General features: G+C 43.5%; 1 protein-coding gene across 3 annotated transcripts in view; it reads right to left on the minus strand.

Annotated features, from left to right (window-relative positions):
• LOC309354163 (parathyroid hormone/parathyroid hormone-related peptide receptor-like) overlaps positions 1-13,347 on the minus strand; it is a 27,049-nt gene extending 13,702 nt beyond the window's left edge. Inside the window, exons 1-6 of one of the 3 annotated variants that reach the window (XM_081884131.1) lie at positions 13,072-13,347; positions 10,694-11,069; positions 10,377-10,528; positions 3,468-3,573; positions 2,139-2,249; positions 427-551 (exon numbers count right to left, since the gene is read on the minus strand). In XM_081884131.1, coding sequence (XP_081740257.1) covers positions 427-551; positions 2,139-2,249; positions 3,468-3,573; positions 10,377-10,454 — 420 coding nt within the window. In that variant the 5' untranslated portion in view covers positions 10,455-10,528; positions 10,694-11,069; positions 13,072-13,347. Of the gene's footprint in view, positions 1-426; positions 552-2,138; positions 2,250-3,467; positions 3,574-10,376; positions 10,529-10,693; positions 11,353-11,488; positions 11,704-13,071 lie in introns of those variants that run through there. The other 2 variants (XM_081884132.1, XM_081884130.1) reach the window with 2 other exon arrangements.
• Positions 13,348-23,479: the final 10,132 nt, after the last annotated feature.

Here is a 23,479-nt window from a genome sequence, read left to right on the forward strand (position 1 = left end):
GACGAGATGATTGGACAATGTTCTCAAAGCTACCAGCATGAGTTTGACTAAACTGCGGGAGGCAGTGGAAGACAGGAGTGCCTGGCGTGCTCTGGTCCATGGGGTCACGAAGAGTCGGACACGATTAAACGACTAAACAATAACAGAGCTGGAAAGGTCCCAATCTAGTTCAGAAATCAGTGTTGTTGGACCTCAACTCCCATCATTGCCAACCAGCGTAGCTATTGGTCAGGAATAATGGGAGTTCAACACCTGCCGGGCCACAGGTTCGTCACCCCTGCTTTATGGCACTATTTTTATGAGAACTTCCAATCTCAATAGATTCCTCCCTTCCCTTCCCTGTCCTTCAGATCCTGCCTGTGGTAGCCAATTCCACAAGCCTCTGTGTCCTCCCGATACCCTTTTCCCCCTGCTTAGGAATTAAACCTTTTCTTGATTCTGCCGTTCCGGGGCAAAGAATATGGCGCATTCTGTGTAATTGGCCCAAGTCTTGTTCATGTTGGGCACCAGTTCCCAGTTCCCGTGAACATCACAGCGCCTGTAGGCGTGACCTGAAATAAAGGACAGGCAGAGCATCCAATGAGATGGAGCGGAACGTGTGAAGGGGAAGATGCCAGCAAGGCTGAACAGTTGCACATTTTTTTAAAAGGCCAGAGGCCCCAGAGGAAATAAACCGCTTAGGGGCTTTTGTTTACAGTGGTACCTCGGGTTACATACGCTTCAGGTTACATACGCTTCAGGTTACAGACTCTGCTAACCCAGAAATATTACCTCGGGTTAAGAACTTTGCTTCAGGATGAGAACAGAAATTGTGCTCTGGCTGCTTCAGTGGTGCTTCAGGTTAAGAACAGTTTCAGGTTAAGAACGGACCTCCGGAACGAATTAAGTACTTAATCCGAGGTACCACTGTATAAACGCCAGCAATTGGGAAACACTGGCCTGCAAGCGCTCCAGTTGGAGAACAGCATTTACCAAAGGTGTCGTGGGCTTTGAAGACGCTCAAACTCAGGACGCAAGGGAGAAACGTGCTAAGAGGAAGGCACGCTTGGCAAACCCTCACCGTGATCAACTCCCACATGAAAACCTATGTCCCCACTGAGGAAGGACGTGTGGATCCAGAATTGGCCTCCACAATCACTTACGGACCCACTGTCAAAACCATGTTCATGGAAGACAGAGTGCAAGGCGTCCAAGCAGTGACTTTCTTGCAAAGTATCTCCTTTTTTTAAAAAAGAAGGAACGGTCACCCTGACTTCTCAACAAGCAAGAGGAACCTCCACACACTCCAAAACATCATCTCCTAAAACCAGTTAAATTGTTATTATTTCCTAATGGTTCTTAAGAAGGAACTGGCCTGTTTACCAGCCTCCTGCTGCTATGGGCCAAACTTGACCTGATGTGTTGTTGTTTTTAATTATGCAAATAACATCAGCTGGAGATGGGCTGATTATTATCAAGATTGCAGCAGGCCTAGAGGGGGAATATAACCTTTGGCTCCCCTGCTGAGGTCCTGAGGAAAGATGGTATTTGCTGGGAGCCGAATCCTTCACTGACACCCTGGGAGGGCGAGAAGATTTTCTCCAAAAGCAAACAGCACCTTCTTGAGGAGGGATTTTCCTCAGGGATTTTCCTCAGTATTAAATGCTCCTCCACCCTTCCTGCAATCACAGTCATTAAGAGACACCCTCCCTGCCAAAAAGCTGGTTCTGTTTGCATTAAAAAACACACACACATTATTCTTTGCATGTTATAAAATTATACATATCCTTGCCTTATCTGTCATGTAATCAACCAATAAATTTGTGCATGTTTATTCAAAACCTGCCAAGGAGACCAGTTCATTTTGTTGTCTTTTTAGAGATTTTGTAGACAATTTCCTTAAGAAATCAGAGAGTGGAAGTCCTGGGGGGAAGATTAAAGGGGAGTGGGGGAAAGGGGGGGGGATAATGTATGTGATTATATGGACTGACAATTTGTTATGTTGGAATTGTTTAATAAAAAACATTTAAACACACACACAAAACAACAACAACAACAACCAGCATGTTAAATGGCAAAGAGGCATTTCAGCATCTGCTTCAGCCCTAAACAACCAAAAGACCTGAAGCTTTCTGTGAAGGCCGAGAAAGCGTACATACCCTGATGGTTGAAGTCATAGACGTAGTCAGGGCATCGGACGGCCACCTTTTTGCTGGGGAGGCTTTTGGGCCAGCAAATAATCCCATCCCACTCAGGCAAACAGTTGCCATCTAAGGAGGAAATGGCACATTAATCACAACTTTGCATGATAGCGTTGAGGGGGGCAGAGGAGAGCAACCTTCATTCTTGGGTTAAGTCAGTGGATCTCAAAGGGTGTGGCAGGAGAGGACGGCAAGCGTGGCAGGAAGACTCGAGCACAATCAAAGAAGCACGTAAACATTTCAGTGTAGTATAGCATAGTATCTAAATATATATATATTTATTTATTTGCAGAAGATGGACAGATATTCAAGAGCACTGGCTATTCTTCTACAGCTCTCCACAACAAATTGTTGTGAACAGGGATTTTCTTTTTATTATTATTATTATTTCTATTAAATTTCTGTTTTACATTTTAGAATATTCACTTGAACAACCTTAAAATATCAGTGACTTCCCTTCCTCTCTTTCCACGGTTCATTTTGCACAACATAAATCCCTGCATATTTTAGATAAACTAAACCAATCTGTATTCCATTATAACATCCATCAAAACTTATTTACACTGTTGAATTTTTCTTAACGGTGCCCATGTTTTCAGATATACACAATTTTCCTCCACATATTCAATAAACATTTTCCAATCTTCTTTAAATGTATGTTCTTCTTGTTCTCTTATCCATATATGTTAGGTCCGCAAGCTGCGCATATTCCATCAGTTTAAGTTGCCTCTCATTTTCCATTTTTGGACTGCAGGAAGATCAAACCTATCCATTCTGAAGGAAATTAGCCCTGAGTGCTCACTGGAAGGACAGATCCTGAAGCTGAGGCTCCAATACTTTGGCCACCTCATGAGAAGAGAAGACTCCCTGGAAAAGACCCTGATGTTGGGAAAGATGGAGGGCACAAGGAGAAGGGAACGACAGAGGATGAGATGGTTGGACAGTGTTCTTGAAGCTACCAACATGAGTCTGACCAAACTGCGGGAGACAGTGGAAGACAGAAGTGCCTGTCGTGCTCTGGTCCATGGGGTCACGAAGAGTCAGACACGACTAAACGACTAAACAACAACAACAAAGCTAAGGTTATTGGTATGATAAGGAGTAATTAAAAAAAACAGGCATCCCCAGTGATCCAGTCCGACTTTCTTCCTCCTTTAGGAGGCAACATTTAACAAGTGCTTTCCTTTGATGTCTGATGTCAATAATATGGCTCAACCATTTTTAAAAATGTTTTTATGCACTTGGGGCCCCAGCACCAAAAGTTAGAAATGCAGAAAAAGCAGGTACCTTGGACTGTTTCCTTCTGGGTATTTATCTGCTGGTGACATTTTTCTTTAGCTTCATTCAGCAAGTAAATCTGTTCTTCTTTGGTTAGAACATCATCGGTGTCCACCTGCCAAACAAATGAAGAAGGGAGAGATGAGGCTGTGAGGTCCATTGGCTCACCTGGGACCACTTGCCGTTTGGATCCTCCAGCACCAGACAACATCAGAGACAGGAATGTGGCAGCAAAGCCTCTCCCAGTGACTTGGCTGGGGCTAGGGATGACCAAATCTGACATTATTGGTTTCTTTTAGTTTCCTATTCTTACTCAACTTAAATCCAGCTTGCCCCCTTTCCAATCTTTTTTTTTTTTATGCATGTTCATTTTTATGCAGATTTATCCATATATATATATATATATATATATATATATATGCATTTTTGTACACAATTTGTCTAATATATGCATTTCTGCAAGAGAATTCCACAAATGTAATATGGTTTTGAATGTTATTCACATCAATATATGCGTTTTTATATTGGGTGTGCAAAATTTGGAGAAAGGCGCATTTCGAAGGATAAAATATGTAAATATTTTATGTATTCGGATTTGCACCACCAACCTGATCGGCAAGCCAAAGGGGCTCAGTGGTTTAGACCACAGCACCACCCGCGTCCCATTTACACATATATACAGCCTGAAACGGGTGGCACTGTGGGTTAAACCACAGAGCCTAAAACTTGTCAATCAGAAGGTCGGCAGTTCGAATCCCCACGACCGGGTGAGCTCTCGTTGCTCTGTCCCAGCTCCTGCCAACCTAGCAGTTCGAAAGCATGTCAAGTGCAAATAGATAAATAGGTACCACTGCGGCGGGAAGGTAAACAGCGTTCCGTGCGCTGCTCTGGTTCGCCAGAAGCGTCTTAGTCATGCTGGCCACATGACCCGGAAGCTGTACGCTAGCTCTCTCAGCCAGTAAAGCGAGATGAGCGCCGCAACCCCAGAGTCATCCTCGACTAGACCTGACGGTCAGGGGGCCCTTTACCTTTACAACCTGAGCCTAGGGGGGCACTCGGGGGGGGGCACTCCAGGAGGGTCTCGTCTCTCCCATGGCTGCCATGTTAGATTCAAACTATCAGCCCATGTTGAGCTATGACTGCTTTTTCTACAGCTTGCAAACTGCTTTCCCCTAACGCATCTATTTCTCCTCTTGCTTATGCCAGCCCACTGTGATTCTGACTCTCCTCCCTTCTAACTCTGTATTGTCTTTTGCCCAGGGCTGGGTTGCCACCCCTCAGTGGTCTGGCAGAGAGTGTTTTCCTTGTTGATGGCTTCCAGGATGGGCCATCGCCCTGCCTTTTTGCTCTCTTAATGGTCCACATCTTCAAGCGATTACTTCATCAGGAAGCCAGCCTCCTGGCTTTTTTTTTTTTAATGACTTGAACATTTTAGCATGCTAAATTCACTGTCTTGCACCCCAGAATTAGGATGCGAGTCCAGGTATCCCATCAACTTAGAAGAATATAAACAAATAAACTTTTTAAAAAGTAAGAAAATACAGGGAGAAATGTGTTGGAAGAAACAGGTATGCAACTGGAGAGGGAAGCGAGAGGAAATGTCAAAGCAGAGCTGGACCATTAGTGGCAAACCCTTAATGGATCATCCTGGGATACATGGATGTATTAAAAGCTATGACGAGGGGCTATGAGATTGTTTCATATTTGCCACGGACCGGTTCATTTCCTTTGCAATATTGTCAGGAAATGGAGAAGCCGTGCCACATAAAAAGTGGGCGGCGAGAGACAATGAAAGCAGGCCCAAATGTGACTGCCACAATTAAATCACTCATCTGCTCAGGACATTTTGAGAAGGCCGATAAGGACCTTATCAATAATGAAATTTCCAGAGCTGCTACAAACACAGGGAGAGACAGCAGCAGCAACAACAGCAACAAGGACCTGCTATAGCCCCAGGTGTTAAAAGAGGAGATGGAATCAAGGCAACACAGCCAAACCTTTAGAATCAGAAAACGATTAAAAAACCCCATAAATGAATATATGCTGGGCTTTCCACATCTGAACTGATCAAAATCTATGTCATAAAATAAGAGGCCGGGCCTTTTCAACATCTTGTAATTGATCAAAATGTCGCAATGGGACAAAAAACACAAGCGTGATGGCAAGGTGGGGATAAAACAGTTGCCTTCTTTAAAGTCACACCTTCCTCTTTGAGCTCTCATTTATATTAAATCGTCTTTCTTTTTTCTCAAAAAAGTAGCATTTTATTTAAGGTATTTACAAAAAAAGCAAGTTAAATATTAACAATTAAAAAAAGAAAAGAGAGTCACAGCAGTGGAAAGTTGCCTACAACTTGTTGACTGACAATTGTCTTTTCATCCTAACAGGTCTTTTCATGTGCATGCACACTTCTTCAGATACACAGGTTGATGGACTTCCATTTCATGTGGCTCAATGTGGTGCCTTCCATAGTTCCAGTTACAGATAGGTAGCCGTGTTGGTCTGCCGTAGTCAAAACAAACAAAAAAAATTGTGTGCATGCACACGAAAGCTCATACCAAGAACTAACTTAGTTGGTCTTTAAGGTGCTACTGGAAGGAATTTTTTTGTTTTGTTTTGACTATGGCAGACCAACACGGCTACCTATCTGTAACAGGTCTTTTCAGAGTTCACTGTGTGTCTGGGGTGTCCTCATTGTCGTCTTCAAGTCTCGTGTCCATCTTGCAAGACCGTATCATCAGATGGCAAAATCATTGTCTTTATGGACCTATAACAGCACTGGTCCACAAATTTCCCATCATTTCTCAGCTCCACCAGAATGACTGAGAGGAACAGGAAGCATCCTCCCATCCACATAATTCCTTAAGCAACTTTCTTGAACCTTTCTCCCCACCAATCCAGATGTTTTAGACTTCAACTCCCATCAGCCCCAGTCAGCACAGCTGGGCCCCAAGTTGAGGAAGGCTGTCTTCATTCCCTTTGGAGGCTCTGCAAATATGAGCTAGAGCTAATTTCGAGAAGGCTGTCAACTTTTCGTCTCTAAAGTCCAGGCTTCAGCTGGAGGTGTGGAGGGTACGCATATGGTATTTTTGGGAATTTGTAAACTTAGAGTTTGGTTTTGTTATTTGGGGAGTGGGCGTTGAAATGGCTGTGAGAGTTTGTGATGCAGCATTGCATAATTGTTAAAACTAACAGCAGCCACGAAATTAAAAGACGCCTGCTTCTTGGGAGAAAAGCAATGACAAACCTAGACAGCATCTTAAAAAGCAGAGACGTCACCTTGCCAACAAAGGTCCGTATAGTTAAAGCCATGGTTTTCCCAGTAGTGATGTATGGAAGTTAGAGCTGGACCATAAAGAAGGCTGATCGCCGAAGAATTGATGCTTTTGAATTATGGTGCTGGAGGAGACTCTTGAGAGTCCCATGGACTGCAAGAAGATCAAACCTATCTATTCTTAAGGAAATCAGCCCTGAGTGCTCACTGGAAGGACAGATCCTGAAGCTGAGGCTCCAATACTTTGGGCACCTCATGAGAAGAGAAGACTCCCTGGAAAAGACCCTGATGTTGGGAAAGATTGAGGGCACAAGGAGAAGGGGATGACAAAGGATGAGATGGTTGGACAGTGTTCTCGAAGCTACCAGCATGAGTCTGACTAAACTGCGGGAGGCAGTGGAAGACAGAAGTGCCTGGCGTGCTCTGGTCCATGGAGTCACGAAGAGTCGGACACAACCAAACGACTAAACAACAACAAAACAGTTGCAGAGAGGTATAATTGTGCTGCCTGGAAAAGCTGGGCTGAAAGAAGGCATATGAGAGAGTTCTGCGTTTCTTCATAAGGTTGAAAGAGAGATCCCCTTTGAACCTCTGAAATATTTTTTGTGCAGACCTTGAGGATTCCTTCACCATCCTGTTACACCTGTCACCCTGTTAACAAGCCGTCATTCGTCTTCTCTGATTTGGGCTGCAGTGCCACACACCGCAGCCAAGAACAAGACGTCTTTTGTCTCGTTCACCTTTTGACAGCACCGTGCTAAAGTTAGCAAGGAACAGCTCTGCAGACCAGAAACATGGAATCGGTTGGGAACTGATGGAACCAAGCATAGTTTGCTTTGTGTTCAAGTCTGCCAGCATAGCCTGGAGATTATACCTTTCCCGCTCTGTTGCTATCAGGGTGGAAGTTTGGGGCAGAAGCCCACGGCCGCCTTCAGCAGAACGTGCAGGAGCCCACCTTCCCAAATGCAAAGCGGGCGGCTTACAACATTTAGAAGTAACATACACCATCATCTAAAGGCCATTAAATTAAATTAACAGTTAGAACCAGTGCTTTCCCCCCTTATATACAGTGGTACCTCGGGTTACAGACGCTTCAGGTTACAGACGCTTCAGGTTACAGACTCCGCTAACCCAGAAATAGTACCTCGGGTTAAGAACTTTGCTTCAGATTGAGAACAGAAATCGCAGCAGCAGTGGGAGGCCCCATTAGCTAAAGTGGTACCTCAGGTTAAGAACAGTTTCATGTTAAGAACGGACCTCTGGAATGAATTAAGTTCTTAACCCGAGGTACCACTATATATTAAAAAATGTTTAGGAGTACTCTCATTTTGACTCAATAAAAGCACCATTTTATAGTTCAAATCAGGAAAAATAAATACAGTAAATGAACAAAAGTACAAAGATTCACAAAATTTTTAGGGATATGCATACTCCTGCATCCCTCCAGGGGAAAAAAGCACTGGTTAGAAGTAATATACGTCATCATAAAGATTACTAAATCAGGACCCTAACGAAGCCTGAATACACACAATGAATTTAAAGCACATTCCACACACCCCAAAAAAAGAATATTGGGAAGTGTAGCTTGTTAAAGGTTCTGGGAATTATAGCTCTGCTAATGGTAAACTACGGTTCCCAAGATTCTCGGGGCATGTGCTTTAATGCATGGTGAGCACACAGCCTCACTGCATCTCTGTTCCCCTCCAACTTCCTTTCTCGCATATATATTTGTAAGTCGTCCTGATTTCGGAGAGACAGCAGGACTGAGCAATTATTACAACCTGATCTTATAGTGACACCACTTTGCCCCACCAAAAGACCTCGTTGACTAACCAGTGGCGTAGCGTGGGGGGTGCAGGGGGTGCCGGCCACACCGGGCGCAACATCTGGGGGTTAGGGTTAGGGGGCGCAAATCCACGGGTTAGGGGGCGCAAATTACTTGCCTTGCCCCGGGTGCTGACAACCCACGCTACGCCACTGTGACTAACTCTTACTGTCTGAGTCTGGGGGAACAGAAGTTGCCACATTTCAGTTGCTGGGACGGGAGGGTTGCAGGAAAGTTCCTAGCCATTGAGCCAAATGTTTGCCATAAGGCCATGAGAGGAGGGACACAGGAAGCTCTCCCCCTTCAGATGTTCTTTTTTGTCATGCATTCATGTATATTTGTGATTATGCCTCCGGGGTGGTCCCTCTTTCAATGCTGTTGGCACCTGCAAAAGTTTTGGGGTTGTCACACTGCTTAATTTCCGGTCAGTGCCTCCTTTGTAGCTTCCTACCGAAATCCTGTAACTTTTCACACCGCAACTGTTCTGTTTTGTTGTTGTCCTACTTTCGTTGTGCTATATCCCCTCCGGGCAGTGATACGATACAATACAATAATCTTTATTGTCATTGTCCCATACAGAACAACAAAATTGAAAAAATCTACATAAGACATAAGCCTGCTATCCCAGCTATCCCAACCTGGTTAGCCTCCTAAAAACTCTGATACCCCATTTTTTAATACAATATACTCCCATAGAGACTCCTTACACTGTGTTTAAAACCAAAATCGCATTTGGATAGAAACTGTTTCTCAGGCGGCTAGTCCTAGTCTTTATAACCTTGTACCTTCTTCCAGAAGGCAGAAGCTGAAAGAGATCATTTCCACGGTGTGCACTATCCTGCGCTATCTCTGCAGCTTTCTTATGGCACCTGGAAGCATAGATTTGATCCAAGGTGGGAAGAGTGCACCCAATTATTCTCTCCTCAATCTTTACAACCTTGGACAGCATTGTTTTTCCTCTGACGGTGCAGCTCCCAAACCACACACAGAGACCATCATGTGATCAAGTGGTAGCATAGGGGAAGCGCCCACAAAACAAACTAAAACGGAATAATCTGCCACGGGTGCACTAATGATGTTGTTTTTGTTGTTTAGTCGTTTAGTCGTGTCCTACTCTTCGTGACCCCATGGACCAGAACATGCCAGGCACTCCTGTCTTCCACTGCCTCCAGCAGTTTGGTCAAACTCATGCTGGTAGCTTAAAGAACACTGTCCAACCATCTCGTCCTCTGTCGTCCCCTTCTCCTTGTGCCCTCCATCTTTCCCAACATCAGGGTCTTTTCCAGGGAGTCTTCTCTTCTCATGAGGTGCCCAAAGTATTGGAGTCTCAGCTTCACGATCTGTCCTTCCAGTGAGCACTCAGGGCTGATTTCCTTCAGAATGGATAGGTTTGATCTTCTTGCAGTCCATGGGACTCTCAAGAATCTCCTCCAGCACCATAATTCAAAAGCATAAATTCTTCGGCGATCAGCCTTCTTTATGGTCCAGCTCTCACTTCCATACATCACGACTGGGAAAACCATAGCTTTAACTATACTGACCTTTGTTGGCAAGGTGATGTCTCTGCAACAATGATACTAATGCAATAAAACACCCACCTGCAAGGGCTCTGTGTCAGATCATGGCGTCCATGTAGCTCCATGGTGTCAACACTGACAGGCAGGGTTACAGACAGGGAATCTCCTCCAGCCCTACCTAGGAATGCCAGCGATTAAACAAGGCACCTGCCTGCCTGCAAGGCAAGACCTCTACCATTTTTGACTTCGCTTTAAAAAAAGTATGAGCTGTGATCAAGGAAGACAAGCTGGAATGGACTTACCAAAGCGCAGACCAAATTCAGAAGGGAAAAACAAAGCGCAGCTGCTGTGAAGCTCCAGATGTGGACCGACTCCTCCATGGCTCCTCCTCAGAACATCGATGCCACAACGAGAGCAGAAGAAAGTTGCAGTTTGGCTGCGTCAAGTCCTTCCCCTAAGGAAATCATTCAAAGCTCATCTATCCAAAGTGAAGATGCGTATATGCTGGAGAATTTGTATAGCCAAGCTAATCTCTCCACCCCCAGACTAAGGCTTCTGGCCAGTCTCCTCCAAGAGCCTGGACTTAAAACAGCCAGCAGAAATAACCTCAAATACTCACCGACGACGTCAGACACTGGCGTTCATTTAGCTAGATGGTTCCTGAGATTGACGCTTAATGATGTTCAGCTCAGCATCCTGACCGCTTGGTCCTTTTGTCTCTGTGCCTTGCCTCTTTGGGGACGGTCTGTTTTTTCTCCTGCCACTCCTTGTTCCCCTCCATAGCTGAAGGGCAGAATTTTGTTAGCTGACTCCTAGGTGATACATTTCCCACCTTCCCATATTCTCCATTTTTATTTGCAAGATCTTCCTGCGAGTGTTCTTCCTCCCTTTCTAGGTCTTCAGTCTTTTGACTTCCAAAGTCAAAACACACACACATTCATTCATTCCACAGTCAAGGTCCCAGGGCTAATCTTCTAAAAGCGCGAGGCTCTAACCTGTTAAGAAATTAAATATGAAGACATTAGACATAACTGTGCAATCGTGACAAGCCCATCGTCACACCTGCTCTCTTGACAAGGGTTATAACATTCTATGCCTGTGCATTATACCTTTAAAGCAAATGACTTTGGCCAAAGAACCATGGGAACTTTTGCTTGTTAAGGGCGCTGCGAATTGTAGCTCTGTTGGGGTATACTATGGTTCCCAGCATTCTTTAGGGGAAGTAATTTGCTTTAAATGTACAGTAGGTATGCAACAGGTGTTGGATTGCCCAGCCTCTTATAGATCTGATGCCAGACTATGGGAAGTTAATATATATTATTCCCATTTGTGGCATAGAGCTAATCAACCTGTTACCTATAACTATAATCTCTGGTTCTTAGTTCCACCTCAGTTCATGTCCTCTGCTCTTCACCTAACTCTTTGTCTTCTCGTCAGGGTGATATCCTGAGTTACCTTTCCTGCGTCTCTATAGTCCTGCAGAAAGTGAGTGACGGAGATCCGAAAGGAATCTGGTTAGGGGTTGGTTAGAATGCCAGGGAAAATGCTTTGAGTTTTTATTACAATCAAGCTGTAAATATAAATCTTGCTATGCAAATAATATTGTGAAAACTCTGTTCCACACAGGATGTCAGAAAGCACATTTTGCTAGGGCTATTTAATTGAAAAACAAAAGCCCTGGACAATTTTTTTTTAAATCAAGACTTTATTATGGATTTAAATTAACAATCCAGCAGAAAATTTGAAATAAAGTGAGAAAAGTATCAACCAACCCCCCCCCAAAAGTAGACCCCCCCAAAATGCACTATTAATGGTATCATGAAGTTGTGGCAGGATACACCAGCTATAAAATGTCAGTCAAGAGGGGCCCTCAATTTTATCTAATAAAGCTGCTTTTTACTCCTCTTAGGGCAAATAGCAACTTGGATGGTGGTGGGAGAATTTTGGAACTATGGTTTATGAAAGCGCCACTGCCATTTAGCTAATAATTTCTTTCTTTTCCTTCTCCTCCTGCGATGAGGCTACATTTTAATATTTTAATGTTCCATTATTTTAATGTTGTATTTTATTTTTGTTTTTAAGTTGTAATCATTCATCTTGTTTTTATTATTGCTTGTAAGCCGCTCTGAGCCCGGCCTTGGCTGGGGAGGGCGGGGTATAAATAAAAAATATTATTATTATTATTATTAATCACAAAAAAGCATGCATTGCACTGACGCCTTTGTAGTAGTTTGGCCCTGAGTTTTTAAAGTCTTTGCAGATGCAACTACAGGATCCCTCTCATAAAGTGCAGTTTTCTACTTATGGTCCGCTTATAGAGATGATGATGATGATTCCTGCCTGTTTTTTTGCTCCAAATCTCTCCCTCTCCCGTCCGAAGGCGAACTAGCGCCTCCTCTGGGCGGCCGCGAGAATTGCAACTTTAAAGCTCCTCAATATCTTGCAATTTTTGACTTGACATCCGAATCGATCCGTTCAATCTCCGCTTTGAAATTAAACAGCCCTCTCTCTGATTATCCGTGCATTATTATTTTTTTGAACACAAAACGCACACTTTTTAAGCATGCTCACAAAAAAAGAGTTTAAGAGCAATACACCTCCAGGATGTAAAAAAAGTCACATGACTACGATCTGGAATTACCATTTTATACACAGCCTATACAAAGTGCAGAGTAGCCAGTGCGTAGCATATCTTCTTGTCATCCACACGAGACAAATGTTAAAACTGTGGTGCTGTTGCAAAAGTCTTTGCTTTTAAAGCCAGGCGTATATACGTCCCATATTGTTTGCTAAAAGAAAAAGCATCGTTCCCTTTTTAATTAATCTTGCAGAAAAATTAATTAAAACCAATTATGCCTTAAGTATGATGATGGTTTTTAAAATAGAAAAAAGTTAGTTGAGGGGGCACCCGGATTTGAACCAGGGACCTCTTGATCTGCAGTCAAATGCTCTACCACTGAGCTATACCCCCTCTGCTGGTTTGCACGGTTAACTAACCGTCATTTGTGGCTGCGACGCCGCAATTCCCTGGGCGGAGGCGGGATCTCTCAGTCGGAATAATCTAATTGGAGAAGGAAGAACTTCTTAACCAATAAGCTGCCGGCAGCAACAGATGATAGGACTTCAGTACTGGGCTGGTTAAAGAGAGCAAGAATAACAGGTTCAGGCAAGCCAGTTTTCTATATTCCAAAAGCAAAGCCAGACAACCTCTGCTGGTATTAGTGCAAAGCATCTTGAGTTTTCTTTCCTTTTGCCTTTTAAAAGTGGGGGCTGGACTAGATGACTCAAGGGTTCCCTTCCAATTCTATAATTCTAGGGAAATGTGTAAAATATAGCTTTTTTTTTTTAAAGGACATTTTAAAGATATACCGCCTGCAAGTGGGTTTTCAAGTGGGACGCAAAATAAATCCGCAATGGATTTTTATTTTCAGAATGAATAGCGTTTCTCAAAATGTGCTTTACACAGGGGTAAAAAATAAAAAAAATGTAAAATATATCTAGATTATATGCAGATGTCAGAGACAAAAGCAAAGAACCACAAGCCAGGGGCTCTAAATAATATGCCTTGAGTGCAAAATCTATGCTAATATTGTGCTTTCAGCTTCCATGTGTTTTAACAAAGCAGGGAAAGCACCCGTGCATGAAAATAAAGTTAAATCAAAATAGGGAAATTAATCAAAGGTTCCTCCCAAGTTTTATGCGCACACTAGTATCGCGATCATAACTATTTTCATATATCTATCATTGCACAATTCCGGGACGGCTTTCCGCTACTGCAGAAAACCTGCTAGACAAATACAAAAAGAGCTGAAATCACTAAAAAATAGTTGGCCGCGACGTCTGCCCACAAACAGCGCGATGCACTTGCAGGTAACAGTGAGCAAAATCCCTGCATGCGTTCTGTCTCATTTGGGGCAGTAAAACGCGAAGCCTTGGTTTTTTAATTTTAAAATGTAACATTTTAAGCCGGGATTTATTTATTTACCCTTCAAAAACGAGGTTTTGAACCCCTTATGGCTCATATGCTAAATAGGTGGCTTGTCATTGGTCACAGCGAGTCCGCGCCTCCCTCCCTGCTGCCAGTGACGAATCCCGGGTGTCGGGGCTTGAAAAGAAAGGAAGAAAGAATTGGGAAACTTCAAAACGGAAAAGAGATTGAAGGGGCGGATCTTAAAGTTGCAGGGCTCCTTTCTTTCCCAGTTTGGAGCTTTTTCTTGGTGGAGTTATTGTAATGGTTGAGAGAGGATCAATTTCTGTCCAAATTATAATTTGCTGATATTTTTAGAGTTAATTCTTATGGTGTAATGTTGTATTATTGTTGTATTATTATGGATGATTTGAAGTTTATTCTTTGGTGATCACTCATAGCTGATTAAGATTACTGGTATTTTACATAAATATGGTGTGTCCTTAAGTGACTGTGGAAGCCAATTCTGAATCCATACCTCTGTCCACAGTGGGGAAATAGGTTTCCAGGCAGGAGTTTTTGTTTTGTTTTGTTTTTCAATTACATGACCAGGAAACACTACAGTCACCCTGACTTTACTCATTGAATCCTGTTTGCACAATTCTATAAATTATAATACAATAAAAATTACATATGTTAAGAACCATTCCATGATCAAAGTCCTCTGGCTGAGGAGAACGATTTTTTTTTTGAAGTTGTTACAATATAATACAATGTAAAAACAGAAAGTTTAAAAACCAGTCTCATCAGAGAGTCGTTTTCCATTTGTATGGTGAAATAAATAAGGCAGCAGAAGCCATTAGTTAGAAGTGGACTCATATGTGGTGGACTTGTAAAAGGCTAAGAGTATTGGGAAACAATTTATAATTAATTGAAAAAAATGTTTAGATGTACTTTTCCAAAAAACAACAACAACCCCCCAAACCCTTTTTGTTGGGGATAATTCAGATAGAAATTCCAAGATGTCAAAAAAGGCTATTTATGTATGCCACCACGGCAGCCCGTGTTTTGTTAACCCCAAAATGGAAAACGAGCAAGGTCCCAACTAAAGAGGAATGGCAACTCGTGGAATTATGTGCAGCTTGTGGACCTAACATATAGAATAAGAGAACAAGGAGAACATACGTTTAAAGAAGACTGGGAAATGTTTATTGAATATATGGGGGGGGGTTGTGTACACTTGAAAACGTTGACAGCATTAAGATAAATTCAACAGTGTAAACAAATGTTGATGGATATATTAGTGGAATACTGAATGGTTTAGTTTATGTAAAATATGCAGGGATTTATGATATGCAAAATGAACCATGGAAAGAGAAGGAGGGAAGTCATTGACATTTTAAGGTTGTTCAATGAATATTATAAATTGTAAAAGAGAAAACTTAATAAATATTACACACACACACAAAAAGATTATTCTTGGAGAGTAGAGTGGGGAAGTGCAGCCCGACCAGCTAAATCGTAGCATTGGAAGGGACCCTGGGTGTCATCTAGACCAACCCCCTGCAATGCAGGAATCTTTTGGTCCATTGTGGGGCTTGAACCCACAACCCTAAGAGTCTCATGCTGTACCAACTGAGCTATTATGGCCTAGCGCACAAAACTAGTTGTTGTAACTGCTTTTTAATAAAGCCAATACGTTAAGCCGTTCCTCGAGGTATTGAACCCAAACTTACTGCAATAACGAACTCCTCTTTTTATGTTGAGGTGCGCGCTTGCAAACCCTCATCTTAATTAATTGCACCTCATTAATCGGTAGAGTCTGCAGGTCTAACGCCAGCTGATTTTTCCGCTGAGGAAAACATGGGGCTTAACACCAAAACTGCCTCCCCGAAAGCTGAACACGCCACTTACAGAAGCTCTGCTTTCACTGAGCAAATAAAGAAATAAATTTGCTTTTGTAACTTGGTGTGTACATCCTGTGATTTTCTCTGGCTTTTCTTTTGGTTAATGTGTCTGAGAATTTGAGTGCATGCCTGCGCACTGATTAACGTTGAGTATCGGTTGCTCAGAATTACACGTGTGGAAAAGTGCTTTTGCACTCATGTCTTGCTTGCAGACCTCCCACAAGTATTTGGTTGGCCATTGGATGCTGGTTAGAATGGACCTCTGGTCTGGCCTGATCCTGCAGAACTTAGCTTTTAGTTTCTCAAAAAATATTGGTGGAATCAAGCGAGAGGTCACTGAGGAATCCACTCAGGAGTAACCCCAAAGCCTCTGGAAGCTGATGTTTATCCAAATAACTTCTAATTCCCTTCCCTGCTGGGTCAATCTGTCCAGGGAAGAAGGTGTTAAAGATAGCAGGAAAGTAAACATGTCATTTGCAACCCCATTAAGAAAAGTGCTAAAACCATCACTGGGAGGAGATGAGCTGAGGGTGGTGATGAGATGTGTGGGGAGATCATTTTAGATAAAAATACACACACAACAACAACAACAACACACACATACCCCATAAAAACAGCTACTGACAGATACCTGGCATAATAAGCACCACATAGCTCAATTAACAAAAAGGCATTACAGCACTTATAAGTCCTGGAGATTCAAAGAGGTGGAGGGAACATTATTTGATATGTGGTGGATTTGTTAAAGGGTAAAAGATTATCGGGAAATGGTCCATAATGAATTGAAATAAATGTTAAAAAGTACCCCCCCCAAAAAAAAAACCCAGAGTCCTTTCTGTTGGGGATAATTCAGACTGAAATTCAAAAAAAGGTTATTTATGTATGCCACTACTGCGGCCCGTGTTTTGTTAGTTCAAAAATGGAAAACCAGCAAAGTCCCAACCAAAGAAGAATGGCAACTTAATTTGACGGAATATGGACAACTTGCCGATATAGAATAACAAGAAGAACATAAGTTTAAAGCAGATTGGAAAACGTTTATTGAATATATGGGAAATAATCTGTGTACAGCTGAAAACGCTGGCAGCATTAAGATCAATTCAACAGTGTAAGCAAGTTTTGATGGATGCAGTAATGGAGTACTGAATGGTATAGTTTTTGTAAAATATGCAGCGATTTATGATATGTGACATGAACCATGGAAAGAGGAGAAGGGACGTCATTGATATCTTAAGGATGTAAAATGAGTATTTTAAACTGTAAAACAGAAAACTTAATAAAAATTATATCCAAAAACAATAAGGCACTACAGATGACAACATGTCATTTACTGCAGCAAGATAGCAGCATATGAAGATCACAGAAGGAATCAGTAGGATAAGGCAATAAGGGGACGACTTGGTTGATAACACGACACTATGGTAAAAGCAGGCAATGAGGGATGCGTTTTGACCGATGAAGTGTTCTTTTCGACTTGACAGCTTGCATACATGTCTTGGGTATCCTGGGGGAAAAAACCTTGAAACTCCTAGACTCTAGAACAATTGCTGAAGGGCCTCTAGCAGATGATGTTTATGATGAGTAAAGGTAAAGGTAAAGGGACCCCTGACCATTAGGTCCAGTTGCGGACGACTCTGGGGTTGCGGCGCTCATCTCTTTTACTGGCCGAGGGAGCCGGCGTACAGCTTCCGGGTCATGTGGCCAGCATGACTAAGCCACTTCTGGCAAACCAGAGCAGCGCACGGAAAAGCCATTTACCTTCCCCCCGGAGTGGTACCTATTTATCTACTTGCACTTTGGACATGATAGGTTGGCAGGAGCAGGGACAGAGCAACGGAGCTCACCCCGTCGTGGGGATTTGAACTGCCCAGTAGCGCAGCTTAAAAGTGTCTCCTTCTGTGTTACACAATTCATTTCCTGAAAGGATGGGTGCCTGTCCACACAAGGAGGGCCTGTGCAACATTTTAAAACATTTCCAGACTTCTTGCATTTGCTGGGTGCTTGCCATCTCCAGTGTCTGCCTCACATCCCCTGTGTGCTGCAAAGGATTCTGGGGCATTCTGTCTGACGCATCCTTTGCATAGATTTAAAGCACACTTATGCCACTTTAACAGTCATGGTTTCCCCCTTCCCCCAGTGAATCATAGGAACTGTAATTTTCTGAGGGTGCTGACTTCACAGAGCTACCATTTCCAGCTCCCTTATCAAAGTTCAGTTTCTGGGATTCTTCATGACTGCTGAAAAGGAGTAAGAATGTTTTAAAAGTATGGTGTGTCAGTTAATGTGGGGCATTGGCTAAACCGCTTGGGCCTTGTGTTTCCTCACATAAATAGTAAGTTTGGCTTACTTTGACTCTGGGGTTGCGGCGCTCATTTCGCTTTGAGGCCGAGGGAGCCAGCGTTTGTCCACATACAGCTTTCCAGATCCTGTGGCCAGCATGACTAAACTGCTTCTGGCGCAACGAGACACCGTGACGGAAGCCAGAGTGCACGGAAACGCTGTTTTTATATACAGATAAGAAGATAAGAAGAAAACAAAACACAGTGAAATACATTACGTAAACTATTACATGTGCTGATTAAAAACAATGGGAGATATTAAAAGGCAACGAGAAATAGAAAACAATTATATTAAAATGGCTTTAAGAAAAAGAAAAAGCAAGGTCAGGTGTTAATAATTCTAAAATTAAGACAAGATCCTGCAATGACAAGGTATTGCTGCCACACAAAAAAACCAGCTACCTTGGCAGTGATCTCAGGAAACTGGTCAGCCAAAAGGTAATCAATATAATGGTTGGTCCATTTGTTTCCTATGTGTTTGGCCACCTCTCAAGATATCACCTAATTCAGCAGGAGGGTTCCTTAGATGTACACAGCTTTGCAAGTGAGGAAAATACCCTTCCTGCCCCCCACAAGGCTATGCCATGGCCAGATGTACTTTACACTGCTCTACACAAAGAAAAACTATGAACCCTCTCACTTTTTCCTTATTTGCTCTGACCAGAAGTTTATTTCCAGAAGTTATGGATGAGGGTCGGCCCCCTTGAATCCTGAAACAGGGAATCCTTTTTAATTGTTGATGTTAAGGACCGAACATCATCCTGAGATGTATTCTGCTTTTTGCAGGTTGGGTATTCAAAGTTTAGTGATGAAGAATATGCATTATGTACAGTGAGCTGCATTTAACTAACGAGAATGGAAAATGTAAGCTAGGGTTGAGCCTCTCGGCAGCCTAGCTAAGACCAACCAGCTAACCAACCAACCGTTTTTTTTAATCGTTTGAAAGGCTAATAATAATAATAATAATTTATTATTTATACCCCACCCATCTGGCTGGGTTTCCCCAGCCACTCTGGGCGGCTTCCAACAGGACACTAAAATACAATAACCTATTAAACATTAAAATTTCCCTAAACAGGGCTGCCTTCAGATGTCTTCTAAATGTTTGGTAGTTATTTTTCTCTTTGACATCTGGTGGGAGGGCGTTCCACAGGGCGGGTGCCACTACCGAGAAGGCCCTCTGCCTGAAGTCCATGTAAGTTAGTCCTTTCTCTCCGGTCGCCCCCCGCCCCCCATTTTCTATGCTAGCTGCAAAGAGAAGCCAGCAAAGAGAAGAGCTAGCACAGAAACCAAGGCAGTCTTACAGAGGCACGATGAAATACTCTATACCCCCTCTAGGCCCCTCACAGCTGTCCATGGAGGCGCAGGTCAATTCTGTGTCCAGGACAGCTGTCTACCAGCTCCATCTGGTACGCAGATTAAGACCCTACCTGCCTGCGGACTGTCTCGCTAGAGTGGTACATGCTCTGGTTATCTCTCGCTTGGACTACTATGTGGGGCTACCTTTGAAGGAGACCCGGAAACTACAACTAATCTAGAATACAACAGCTAGACTGGTGACTGGGAGCAGCCGCCAAGACCATATAACACCGGTCCTGAAAGACCTACATTGGCTCCCAGTATGTTTCCGAGCACAATTCAAAGTGCTGGTACTGACCATGAAATTCCTAAACGGCCTCGGTCCAGTATACCTGAAAGAGCGTCTCCACCCCCATCGTTCACACTGAGGTCCAGCGCTGAGGGCCTTCTGGCGGTTCCCTCACTGCGAGAAGCCAAGTTACAGGGAACCAGGCGGAAGGCCTTCTCGGTAGTGGTGCCCACCCTGTGGAAGGCCCTCCCATCAGATGCCAAGGAAATAAGCAGCTATCTTATTTTTAAAAGATATCTGAAGGCAGCCCTGTTTAGGGAAGTTTTAATGTTTGATGTTTTATTGTGTTTTTAATATTCTGTTGGGAGCCGCCCAGAGTGGCTGAGGAAACCCAGCCAGATGGGCGGGATGATAATAATAATAATAATAATAATAATAATAATAATAATAATAATAATAATAATTTTATTGACTTGACTGTTCTCTGCCCACCAAAAATTACCTGAATACAGCTCAGTATTATATTCAGCTTCTAACATTTCCAGCTCAGCATCCATCCCAACTTATCTGCCTGGAGGTTATACACCATTGCTCTTTGCTGAGCATTAATTCAGTTTGCGTGAGGGTTATATGCTAGCATCTAACCAACCTTCCTGTTATCCTACAGTTTCCGGTGCTATTTTCCCAACACCTTTTGTGTGGGGTGGGAGGCAAGCGTGCATGTTTCCCAACAGCGCCAAACCCATTTAAACTGAGCGGCCTACATTGGCTGGTGGGTATCAACGCTCCAAACACATGCACACACATGTTAAGAACATGTAAGAATTGTTGGGGGTGGGAATCACACCAAAGATTGGTCACTGTATAGCACTTGGGTGCTGCTGGGAAGCTCAGAAGCAGGGCATTGACGACAGCAGTAGTATCTTGTCTGTAATCTGCCCTGGGTGCTGTCTAACTATCAAACGGATTTTAACTGGAAAGCTCCTTTGCGAATCAGTTTGGACTGCGAAGTGGGACTCAAGTAAGAGGCATCATACACCTTATTTATAAAAAAAAAGAAACTAATGAGCAAGCATTAGTATTATCCTATAAAAGGGTAAATAATAATAATAATAATAATAATAATAATAATAATAATAATAATTTATTTATACCCGGTCCATCTTGGCTGGGCTTCCCCAGCCACTCTGGGCGGCTTCCAACAAAATATTAAAATACCGTAATGCATCAAACATTACAAGCTTCCCCAGATGATATGAATGCTCTCTATACATGGTTTCATAACAGTGACCCACTCCCCACCCTCCCACCCCCAAATAATGTTGTCTACAAAAATGGAGACAGGAGAGCATTGCTGTGCCACCACGGAGCCAGACTTCTGGGGTTATTCGTTTACTCTCCTGAGGGGGTGAGCGGTCAGGCGCTCGTAATCATTAGGCTAAGCCCCTAAAACCTGATTGCCTCCTCCTCCCCATTAGATTGGCAAACAGCTTAAGCAGCAGGAGCCGAGATAGGCCTGGCTATATAAACTTTCCCAGGCATCCTCCCTGGACCAATCTCCTTTGCCAACTGTCCTTCAGCCAGAGCCATCGGTCATCCATCCATTGTGGTCATGATGAGGAACCAGCTTTGCCTTCTCGTCTTCCTCCTCTGCCGTTTGTCTGCGGTGCAAGGCTCCATCTGGGCATGGATGCACTCTCTGCCACACGCTGCCAATGGGGTGCCACCTCGCAGGGACCCTGGGTCATCATCCGGCCAGGAGCTGAAGGTAAGCATCTTTCCCCAACCTTAGAAAACAGGTCATCTTTGCCTTTTCATCATGTGGGCTCTCTAGCTTCTAGCAATGAGGAGGGAGTGGGGAATCTGTCCTATTAATCCTGGGATAGGGAACCTGTGGCTTTCTGGGTGTCGCTGGCCTCCAATTCCTCCCCCCCCCCCGACCATTTGGCCACTTTGGGTGGGTCTGATGGGATCTGATGGGATCCAACAGCATTGGCAGGGCCACACCATTAATCTGGCAGCGACTTGACTCCCACAAATCTGTTTCCAGCTCCAGCCCTCACCCAGGCACTTCCAGTGTAGTTATAAAGCAGAGAGTGCTTCTGAGCATGTTCAGAGTGCCAGACTTTATTATTATAGAAGGGGGGGGTGCAAGAGGAGAGGTGGAATCATAGGGAGAGAGTGTGCAGGAATGAAGAGGAAGACTAGATTGCACTGAGTAATAAATTAGCTCTGATAATTTTTTAAAAAAGAAGGTTCTGAGTTCAGGTCCACCTGGAAGCTATACTTTCTGCCCTAGAAGCCCTCTTGTTGAACCCACATAAGCAGGGTGCTGGTTTTAGTTGCTCTGGAGTGAGAGATTTGTAGACACAGAGGCCACCTGGTCACAGATTTTCTCACTAAAAAGAGATGCATTGTATTTTTTTTGTTTGAATTATAGCAATTATTTCTAAATTTGCATCTGTGTAGATAAGCATATGCTTCTTCTTTTTTGCAAATATGTTACCTGTTTTGTCCTCTCTCTTTTTTGGCAAACGCAAGCAGCCACCCTAACGGGGAGTGAGGACCAGTTCTCTGAAATGACCAGACGTTGCTAAGCAAATCTATCTTACACCTCCACATGAAGGCTTGCCCTGTCTCCAAAAGTGAAAATCAGGACACAGTTGAGCTTTTTTTGTAAAACTTGAGTTTTGGAACTTTTTAAAAGGCATTTTCAGCACCATTTAACCCCCGTCACTGGGGGGTTTTCCAGGACATTTGCCTAATTTCCGAAAAATAATCCAGGACGCCATTTTCGGAAGCAAATTCAAGGACATGTCCTGGAAAATCAGGACATATGGCAGCCCTACCCACATGCATCTACAAAGTCCAGTGTGGATGCCATTTTTTTTGTGGCTGTTAGTTGGTGCTCCCTAAGAGCTGGAATCTCTCTCCAAAGGACCCAGCCTCTGTGCAAATTTCAGCAAGCTTCAAACTGATAGTTCTGAGTAGCTTTTCTGCCATTGACTCTATCGGGCTGCTGGAAATCCTTTGCCAGCAGCTGCCGCCATTTTTTAAAGCATGGGTAGGCAAACTAAGGCCCGGGGCCTGCATCCAGCCCAATCGCCTTCTAAATCCGGCCCGCGAATCAGCATGTTTTTACATGAGTAGAAGGTGTCCTTTTATTTAAAATGCATCTCTGGGTTATTTGTGGGGCCTGCCTGGTGTTTTTCCATGAGTAGAATGTGTGCTTTTACAGTGGTACCTCGGGTTAAGAACTTAATTCGTTCTGGAGATCCGTTTTTAACCTGAAACTGTTCTTAACCTGAAGCACCACTTTAGCTAATGGGGCCTCCCACTGCTGCCACGCCGCCATTGTGTGATTTCTGTTCTCACCCTGAAGCAAAGTTCTTAACCCGAGGTACTATTTCTGGGTTAGCGGAGTCTGTAACCTGAAGCATATGTAACCTGAAGCGTATGTAACCCGAGGTACCATTGTACTGTATTTAAAATGCATCTCTGGGTTATTTGTGGGGCATAGGAATTTGTTCATTGCCCTCCCCCAAAAAATAGTCCGGCCCCCCACAAGGTCTGAGGGACAGTGGACCGGCCCCCTGCCGAAAAAGTTTGCTGACCCCCAAGTTTAGCAATTGGCACTGCTAAATCCTGCATCTGACCCCCATTT

The sequence above is a fragment of the Podarcis melisellensis genome (assembly GCF_964234715.1).
Source record: "Podarcis melisellensis genome assembly, chromosome: 13".
In the NCBI taxonomy this organism is placed as follows: Eukaryota; Metazoa; Chordata; class Lepidosauria; order Squamata; family Lacertidae; genus Podarcis; species Podarcis melisellensis.